The 10,160-nt window shown below is 40.7% G+C and overlaps 1 protein-coding gene across 2 annotated transcripts; it reads right to left on the reverse strand.

Moving 5' to 3' along the window:
* Positions 1-3,611: 3,611 nt before the first annotated feature.
* LOC127785112 (uncharacterized) lies at positions 3,612-9,423 on the reverse strand. Of its 2 annotated transcripts, none has more exons than XM_052312537.1 (6): positions 9,107-9,423; positions 7,231-7,473; positions 5,681-5,854; positions 5,354-5,460; positions 4,759-5,078; positions 3,612-4,435 (listed from the first exon to the last, which is right to left on the reverse strand). In XM_052312537.1, exons 1-6 carry the CDS (start codon positions 9,230-9,232, stop codon positions 3,828-3,830), a joined length of 1,578 nt encoding a protein of 525 aa, XP_052168497.1. In that variant the 5' UTR covers positions 9,233-9,423; the 3' UTR covers positions 3,612-3,827. The 2 variants fall into 2 exon arrangements, with proteins under 2 accessions (XP_052168497.1, XP_052168496.1); XM_052312536.1 differs by having other exon boundaries at positions 4,759-5,081; positions 9,107-9,422.
* Between the last annotated feature and the right edge of the window lie 737 nt (positions 9,424-10,160).

The raw sequence follows: 10,160 nt of genomic DNA on the forward strand, positions 1-10,160 counted from the left end.
CTTAATCCCGGGAGCGCCAGGACTCCCCTCACTTTCGGTTCGAGGTAGGGATGGTGTGTCGGGGTGCAATGGAGGCTCATAGTCCTTGGAGCGGGTGCCGCAACGCGAGAGTGACTGAAAAGTTGGGAAGTGACAAGTCTCATGTGTTGGGTGCATCACGGAGTGCGGGATTAAAAGCGTACATCCACTGCAGTGTGAGTAAACTAATCTATTCGAATAGCCGTGCTCATGGTTAATGAGCACCGAGACTTGTACTACTCTTGATTAGACTCATACATCTTTAATATTGTTTAGAACAGGGTTGGACAAGATTGTGTGACCTTGCCCAATGGGCGGGAAGGTCAAATATGGTAAACAGTATGAATCTGGATGTGAGGGTAAACCTGACCAAGCGAGGCTCGGGCTAGGTCGATGAACCCTCACTGTTCAACTTAACGACGTTTTCAGTTAAAACTGCTAGGTTTAGAAAACAATTTGTGAAATCTATCTTTATTCAAATGACCCAAACCCTTCTTGTATCCTCGTATTCATTACATTTATTCTAGTGGTGACTTGCTGAGTACGGTTGGTATTCACCCTTGCTTCATCACCCTCTCTTAGACTTAGATGATGTGGAAGTGCCGCTCGAGACTACTCCCGAGGAAGGAGAACCCGAGGAGATGCCCTAGGGACTGATCCCTAGTTGTGCCTGTGGAGTTTAGTAGTCCCGCCGTACCTTCGCTACCGCTACCTTATCTTATCATTTGGTTCTTGGTATTGTATCTGACCACACATGGTCTATTTGGGGACCCACTCAGGCTTTCATTGTAATAATGCGTACCGTAAGACTATGCGATGCAGACTATGTCATACCAAATGTGTAATGTGTGTATACCAACCTACTGATCCAGGGATTTAGGATTGTGAACACATGTGGTTTCCCGTGTCTTAAAACCGGGGGCCGACTCTCAACTCCATCACGCCCACCCTCACCTGGGAACATCGGAAAGGGAAGAGCCATACTACAAGTCCAGCAGTTAAGCACTGTTAGTCTTCCAGGGTTTCCCGTGAATCGGTCCTTAATTACCATGAGTGCGGCCAACAATACCATGCACCCACAGCCCACCTTTGAGCCATATTTTAGTTGGATAATTACGACCAATAAAATATGGCCAAATGTATCGAGCGCGCAGCACATCAAGATACTAAATGTAAAATAGTGTGATTATCCCATTATGTGAGCTAGTGGTAATTAAACATGGCTAAGTATATGTAATTTTAGCTAAGTCAACATAAGTGACACAAGCTAGTCAAATTATTACCCAAGGTTCGACAAAGAATGGATCACAAGTGGTAGCTGTAGCTTACTTAACTGATCAAACTAATAATCTAGTTTTCCTTTTCAAAGTTACTTACTATATAGATACATTTTGGTGACAATGTTTCTAATGATGTTAACTGGTTAGAAATATTTAACGTTTAAATACTCACTTCGTTTAAAATCATTTGTCGTTTTAGTTTGTTCTAAACATTATAAATCTTTAACCATGAACTTCTTTAGACATATTTGACTTTAGACAAATTTAAAATAACAAACAATTTGAAACGGATCACTAGTGCAAAACTGATTTTAACACCGATTGGGAACCTTTTTGGTACTGGTTGTAGCAAATCAAGACTAAAGATCTCGACTTTAGTACCGGTACTCAAAACAATTGTGTAGGATGTGGGATTTGAACACTACTAGAAAAAGCATTTTTGCCGACGTGGGGGTCTTATTTTCGCAGGCGGACATGACCCTTAGAGCCAAATGACCGCCTACAAAAATATAAGTCGGGGTGAAATTTGATGTCCGACTGCGAAAATCTATTTTCGTAGGTAGACCACATAAGCGGCTCCTGTGAAAATCAGGCGCCACTTAATTGGTCCGCCTGCGAAAATAGACTTGAATATAAATAGACTTACGTGCCCTAATTTTTTTCTAAGTCCTCACACCTCTCCCCTTTCCCCTCCCCTCACCTCTCCTCACCGGCCTCTCATCTCCTCCCCTCACCTCTCCTCCTCTCCCCTCCCCTCACTTCTACTCTTCCCGGCGACGGCGGCAGGCGGTGGCGGCGACGAGGAGGCGAGGCGGCACGCCGAGGAGGGCGGCGTGCCCCGGCCCGTCCCTCCCAGATCTGGAGGGGGGCGGGGGTAGCGCGGCGGCGGCGAGGAGGCGAGGCGGCGCGGTCAAGGAGCGCAATGGAGAAGGGCGGCGCGGCCCGGCCCGTCCCTCCCAGATCTGGAGAGGGGGCGGGGGGAGTGCAGCGACGGCGGCGGGCGGTGGCGGCAGAGGGCGAGGCGGCGCGGCTCCCCTCCCCCCTTCCTCCCAGATCTGGTCGGAGGAGGGAGGGGGGAGGTCGGCGGCGGCAATTACGGCGTGGAGCAGCGATAGTGCGGGCGGGCGGCGGCGGCGGCTCCTGGCGCGGGCCGGCGATTTTTTTTTGTTCGTTTCCTCCATTCTCGCAGGCGGGCCGTTCGTTGTGGTGCAGGCGGACCTCTCTCCCGCCTGGAAAAATTAATTTGGCCACCTGCAAAAATACCTTTTCTAGTAGTGGAACTCGAGATCTCTCACCTTATATCTCATGCTTACTACCCTACCTATCACACACATCTAAATAGAGATGCTTTCTTTTTAAACTAACCTGTTGGTACTAAAAATAGTACTGCCTCCTCGGTTCTACAAAGATCTCTTCGTACTTGTCTAGTCTAGGATAACTGGGATCTTCCGGTCTCCGTGCGCGGAAGTAGCTGAAACAAAGAAGAGTCTGTTCCGCTCTTCATTTAGGCCCGGCCCGCCCATCTGCTGCTAGGTCCAAGAATGAGTTGGTAACACAAACAAGTTCTTCCGTCTTTAGTCTTGGTTGGCAGAGGATATATTGGTGTTACTAACCGGAACTAAAGATGTTCTGGGGACTTTTAAAACTGGTACTAAAAATATCGTACCGGTTCTAATTCTAACCGAGATATTAGTATTTTTGGTATCATGATAAAAAATCAGTTCTACACTCGTGGATAGTATAAGATTTGATCAACTTTTAAAACTTTGACAATCAATTCTATAAAAGAATAATTTTATAAAACCTAATAAGTTTGTAATATTATGATATTACTCCCTCCGGTTCCATATTAATTGTTGTTGGTTGAGGTAAAACTTTTATAACTTCGACCACTAATAACTTCAAAAATATTTAGTTCAAAGGAACTAGAACAACATATATAAATTTATCTTTCAAAGCACTATAATAAAAGTAAACATACATTTATTTATTATATATATTATAATAAAAAAAATAAGATCAAAGATATATTTATATTTTGTAGACCATGTCATTGTCCAAAACGTCAATTAAAATGAAACCAACCGGAGGAAGTACTTGTTAAATTAAATATGCACGTACCTTTCTTTTTTAACTAATCATTTGAGAGAAGTTATTAATGCTCAAAGTTCCAAAGTATCTAAAAGTCAATATTTATTAACGGAGGAAGTATTACTTTTATTTTTCAGCAAAAAGTTTATCCATTTCCCTGTTTCTGAAATAAACGTATACTTTTTCTAAGAGTAAGAAATGTATAAATTAGAAAGGACTATATCGACGAGAATATGTACCGGATGCATTTGCCCTATCGAACTAAAGAAGCTTACTATACAATCTACAGTTATCCTATCTATTTATGTACAAAAAAAAAGTAAGAAGAAAAGGGGTCAAGACATTTCCCGGCAAAAATTTCTACAAGCAAGAGTTCTCAAGCCAATATGTACCCCAATAGAATAACACTCCAACTCCAGAGTTGCTCCGTCAGATCACTCACAAGAAGTGAGGAAATGATGAGATGCGAGGCAGGTGCGTCAGGAGATCCCCAAACGATTCTTGCCTCGGCGGCAATGAGGTGTTGCTTCCACTGTCTGCTGACACCGGAAGCGCATAAGGTTGGGACTTCCTTTCTTGCATCTCATTGTCACCATGAATGCTGCTGCTGGGGTTTGTCTGGCCTGAACCTGAATCTCTCTGAATCAGGCTGCAGAGGGAGTTGACCCTTGACATGAGCATCCTTTCATCTGCTGCGTTGGTTATCTGGGAATCATTGAGGAGTTGTCTGGTAAGCTCATCAAATGTCAGTTTACTCATTGAGCCATCGCCATCGCCATCGCTAATGATCTGGGTGCTGCCCAAGAGGAATCGGGTTATTCCATCTAATGTTACTTTACTTGACGTGGAATCCCCACGATGAACTGCAGGTAGGTTCCCTGAATACATCTGTCTGTAGATATGATTCCCAATGTGATTTGCAATCTCACTTTTGGACATGGAGCGCCTTATCCCCGGTACCTTGATACCGTTCCAATTATAGATGCTTTCTTGCCGTTCACAATCACCAGAAGCAGCATCTTGTTTAATCACTTGAGTACCACTAACTGGAATGGCGAAAGACACATTATTAGTAAAATTATTCCCACTAGAAATACGGAAGTCTAATATTCTTAATATTATGTAGCAAATATACTGGCGAAGCAATTTGTGAAATAGATCAAACAAATTAAATTTGACGAATATTAACAGACTTGTCTGGTCCTAAGCAGTGACCTCCAGTGAGTGAGAAAAGAAGTCATTGATAGCTAACACCATTATAGAAATATAGCCTAATTTGAAAGGCGTGATTTTCATATTTCATTGATACATCTGGATGTTTTCATATTTCAATGGAATATAAGATACAAGTATGGATTTTGAAGTTCACCTGAACAAGGGAAATGTTGAAGTAACTTGTCCGGTGTTCCTGAGAGCTGTCTGGCTTCAGTATCTATCCTACCTGATGCAGAATGAGGCGGTAACAGTTCTGTAAATCTTTGGGGAGCTAACTGATCGCCATCATCTTTATGCTCAAAATCTTGGCCTTTTATGCCCTCTGCATCTTCAAATATAGAAGACTTTGATTCAAAGTACGGATTATCCAAATTGATGTCGTTCTGCTGGCTTAGTGAATATAGACGTGGGTCACAATGAACAAGCTTCTCAACATGCTTATTCATCATTCCTGGCGGGCACTGAAGAAAATGCCTCCTTACATAAATGATAGTCGAAAGTCAACTCACCACTCGGCAGTATTAGGAAATCAGTCAGCATAAACAACTGTGAGAGACTAATTCGTTGTGATAATTGTCTGATTTTTTTTTTCACAATTGTTCCTCATGATTATGGGGTAAATTCCAAAATGCTATCAAAATTTCCCTAGTTAGACAAAAGGGAAAAATAAGCACCATATTTGCGAACATAGGGGTATACATTTTAAAATTAAGCACGCATGTTACCAACGTGTCATTCATTTTTACTACCTGTGAATGCTTGCTTGTCCACCAGTGAAATCAGATGTTGCCTGCCATAAAGTGTGTTTCCTTGGCTGTGGATTAGTTTCTCGAAAGAAAAGTGGCTGCCGGGACAACTGAACAGAGCACAAAAGAGAGAATTAGCAGAAGCAATGATATGCCAAAAAAAAAACACTCATAAAGGCCAAACTACACAGAAATTTTAGATCAACGATTAGCATTGTAATGCAGTTTCACAAGGTAAAAGGCTAAATCTAGCTTCTCATATATGTTATTGCCAACAGGCATGGTTTATGGTAGGTTGAGCTAATAATTGGTTTATCTGTAAAAACTTACTGCGATCTCCAAGATCCCAGGTTCATTTTCTGGAGAAACCACCTTCATGGCACAGATGTCAGACCACTGTATCTCAATCTTGCTCTTCAGACCACCATCCAGTACTTCCCACACAAGTTTATGCTTAGCAAAATAGCATTTTGCAACCAGATCGCCTTCATACCTTGACACCCACTGTTCATACACAGCATTTGAAGCACAAACAAATCAATTGCATCATAGATGAACAAAACAATATAGAATACTTACTATAAACAAAACCTACAACTAAACACCAGTACACAAGAAACATAGCCTAACATAATCGTTGAAACAGAGATTGAGTCAGTGATCATCCCAAATGTCAACAATACAAAGAGTCGGGTGTGATATGAAAAATAGGTGTATGCAGTATGCACCTTGCAACTAAGCAGAACAACAACAAGCTGACATAATTTCCAAAATGATAGTTCTCTTTCTTGACACATTCATGAGTATAAGAAAGGAGTGTGGTTCCCAAGCTAAAGATGTTTTTGTGATGAACTTTCGATCATCATTGGGTGAGGGCGACGACTTGAAGCTGAACTGCGGTAGCCACTAGGTGAAGGAGAGCACTGAATGGGGGAGAATCAATCTAGAATATTCTCATGGGAGAGAGCAAAGCACACTCATCTGTGCTTAATAAAATTGGATACAAACTCATCCTTAGATAGATGGGATGACTTGGCACTTAATAAATAAGCTCCTACTCAAACCACAAAATAAACCTAAGACATAAGAATCCAAACCACCAAAATAGCAAATTAACCTATTCCCTAAAGGAAACCAAATGTCATGTGAACAGTGCACCGTGAATAATACTGTATGCTACAGTGCGCTGTACGGGTACTGTTTCTCTGGGAGGCCCTATCCTCTGTATTAGCTCTTTCCCTGTTATTATGCGCCGTACAGGGCCTCCCAAAAAAAGAGACTTTACAAAGTAATATTTCTTTGAAATACGCCTGAAAAAGTTATCACACTTTGCTATAATGCTATTAGAAGCCTCTTGCCATTTTATTGTTTTTCTCCAATTCTAGCAGGTCTATTGGACATGATACCTCTGGAATTATCCAAACAAAACATCTCCTTCTGTCAGCTCAGACTTTGTAGTAGCTTTTTGAAAGAGCCAATAAATCAACATCATATTGGAATCGCTAGAGATTTCCACTATCTAGATTGAACAGATCACAACATGGCAATCACAAACTGCCTATTGGATCCTCACACAATGCATATCAATAATTATGGCTTTTTTATTTTAAATAGAAATTTTATTGTCCTTGAGGTACCAAATTTTAGACCAGAAAACGTGGACCGTAAAACCACTCTATTCTAAAAGATTCAACACATTCACAACTATTGCTTTCAAATTCTTCATAGCAATCATACATCAAGAAGTATTGCAAATGTGAGTGCCAATTTGCAGTCTATTTTTTTTTTGTAAGTAAATGAAATCATACATGTTGTATCAAAATTAGAGAAGACTATGTAACATGCCAACATAAATGGACGCATATAAAAAAGCCACTAACCTCCCAAGATCCAATTCTTAGAACAGAACCAGGGAAATTGGAAGCCTTCAATTTCTCTGAGGCACTAGCGGTTCCACTATGCTGGACATCTTTGGCCTTACCAGCCTGCACAAGCTTCATTTGGATCAAATCCACCAGAGAGGGGCTCTTCTTCAGCCGCAAGCCCAATGGGCTAGGCTCATCAAGGAAACCATGTTGGGATGACTGTTGATTGGACACACTACCACCGTCTGTGCTCCAGTGCTGCATGACACCATGAGAAAACACAATATATGATTAAACGCGGAGCATTAAAGCAAGGTAACCAATAGTATATCTCATTTCTCACTTTTAAATTTGAACTATTTGTACTATAAGAACTAATTTACAATTTCATAGTACAACGTTATAAACTAATATATAACATTTACTTTTCCAATCAAGTTTTATGTACTAAGTGGCAAAAAATGGAAAAAGTGTGTTTCTCAGATAGGGAAAATTACAATATTCCTGTAAGATCAATTAACTAAACACAAAAAAAGGATTGGTTCATTTGTTAGATGGACAGAGGAATCAGTAACAGTAACGGAGAACAGAGCTCTATAAGTGAAAAGCTCAGCATGCCAATTATTAAATCCAAATGATGAATGCATGTGATTAGAAGTAACAATATCATAGGAAGAACGGAAACCAGTTCCAGTAATGCACCAAGAAAGATTTGTGATTTGATTTGAAGCAGCACATCTTCAGATCTTCTTGTGTATTTATGCCATTTACATGCAGGGAAAGTATCAGGTGCAACTTCTCAATTGGGTGGAAACATGCAACCTGTTTATATGCAAATAGCCCCTATCTTGCGATGTTGTTCAGAATGTTTGCATGACAACAAGTGAAAAGGAACAAACAGATGTAGAAACTATAATAAAGAGCAAATAGATATAGGAACAGTAATTTCTCCCATTGCTAAAAGAATATTAGGTGAAGTACGCAAAAAAAAAAAAAGATTACAAGCAAAGAAAAGCAACCAATGAAAATGATAGATCAGCTTTTTAAAACCAAAGCAGCATTAATTTTTATGAGGTGAAATCAAATAGTACAGCTACTGGTTTCGCACAAACACACACAAAAAATGAGAAAAGGCCCAGCAAGTGGGCTGCTCCCCAGAAGATTAGACAGATCAACATTTTAATGTTAGTAATAAGTTTTAATTGACAGGAAAAAATCTAAGGTAAATTTGAATTCACGAGGAGAAAAGCTAAAGTAAAGTTTAATCACTAGCAATCCAAATCCAAAAAGGACTCTGTAGTATGAAGTGACCGCCGATGGAGACCTGTATAGTGAGAGACATAATACCCAAATTGGAAGACTCCGCACGTCAATATCTAAGCCAACTATGGATGGATAAATTGGTAATACAGGTAAATATCTTGGCTAGGTACAGAAATCGAATCTTATTCGAAGGAGTTTGATTGATAAAGTCACAAATACCCTTTCACTTGGACTCACCAAGTTCAGAATTATCATCTAATATAATGAGCAAAAATGATGAACAAGACAAATTGCCCACGGAAAAAAAAAGAAAAGGATGTATCATGCGAATCAAACTTTGAACTAATAATCATTTTTGTTTTCGGAACGAACTGAGCCAATAATAAATTAACAGCATGGCTAGAAAATGTTAATTGATCGTCACTTGCTCGTACGAATTTCTTCAAAACAAGCTGCCCCTCCGGCCGCTGAGTCACAAAATAATACTCCGCTCCAATAATAAATTACTCATCAACAGTAGTACTAGAAATAGTAGCAGAGAGAATAAATCAAATTCCTCCTGTATGCGGAATTTCCTCCTAGAGAAACGAGAGGAACACCGAAGCAACAGGAAGGAGAGCGAACCCACCTGTAGAGCAAGGCGGGACCTCTTGTGGAACGGCGACGCCTCTGCCCGTGCCGCCGCGTCGCCGTCGTCCAGCGCCTCCTCCTTGACATCCCGCCGCAGCTTCCCCTGGTGCGGCAGATGAACCATCGTCTCTCCGCCGCCGGCGTCGTTACTTGTTTCCCAACCAGAAGGGCAAAAGAGAAGGAACAGAGGAGAAAATACTCTCTTCTTGTTCAGTTGTGGTGGTTTCTGGTTTGTTTGTACCGTACGGAGAGCGAGAGTGCGAGACAAACCAGCGAGAGATGAAGCAATAAATATCTCGGAGATGGTAAAGCACTGATGGATTAGATTGGTTTTTCGTTTCGAAGCGCGTGCCAACTGGATCTGGATTTTACTCTAGTGTGTGTGGTACTGTGGTGCTCCACCGCGAATTTACCAGACTGCCCCCACCTTCGGCCCTGCTGCTTTGGCGGCTTATCCGCCACCGTAGTCTATTGATAGTTGCTGCTCCTAAATCAGTAGTCGTATTTAGGATCTATTTAAGAGAGTTTTTAGCTGCTGCAGTTTTTTTTAAATCTCCAACTCATCTAAACAGTTTTGGTTGTCACCTACATTCCGAGAATATGTAATTGTAGAATCTAGAAAATAAACTAGAACCTCAAAACTGGAAAATCTCAAAAAAAATGAACTAGAACCCATATAAATTCTCATAAGCTAGCTACCAACTAGCAAATTCTCAGAATGTTAAGCTCCCCCAAATAGAGCCTTTATCTCATCCCAGGCTACTAAATTTTTGGACGAAGGGAATAAAGGGATGTTCGATTGTCGACCATACTTTGTCACATGTTGCCACGTTAAAAAAAAAAAAAGGCAAGTTTGAGGCTGTTTGGTTATAGTGATAGTTGTGACAAGTTGTCTTTCAATAAATTGGGTTCCATATATCAATGACTCAAAAAAGATATTAATAACGTTTATAACTTTAACTATCAATAACTTCAAAACTATTTAGTTTAAAGGCACTAAAACAACATATATAGATTTGTCTACAAAATCTCTACTATTATAAAAATTGAAG

This window comes from Oryza glaberrima, chromosome 9 (genome assembly GCF_000147395.1).
Source record: "Oryza glaberrima chromosome 9, OglaRS2, whole genome shotgun sequence".
Taxonomy (NCBI): Eukaryota; Viridiplantae; Streptophyta; class Magnoliopsida; order Poales; family Poaceae; genus Oryza; species Oryza glaberrima.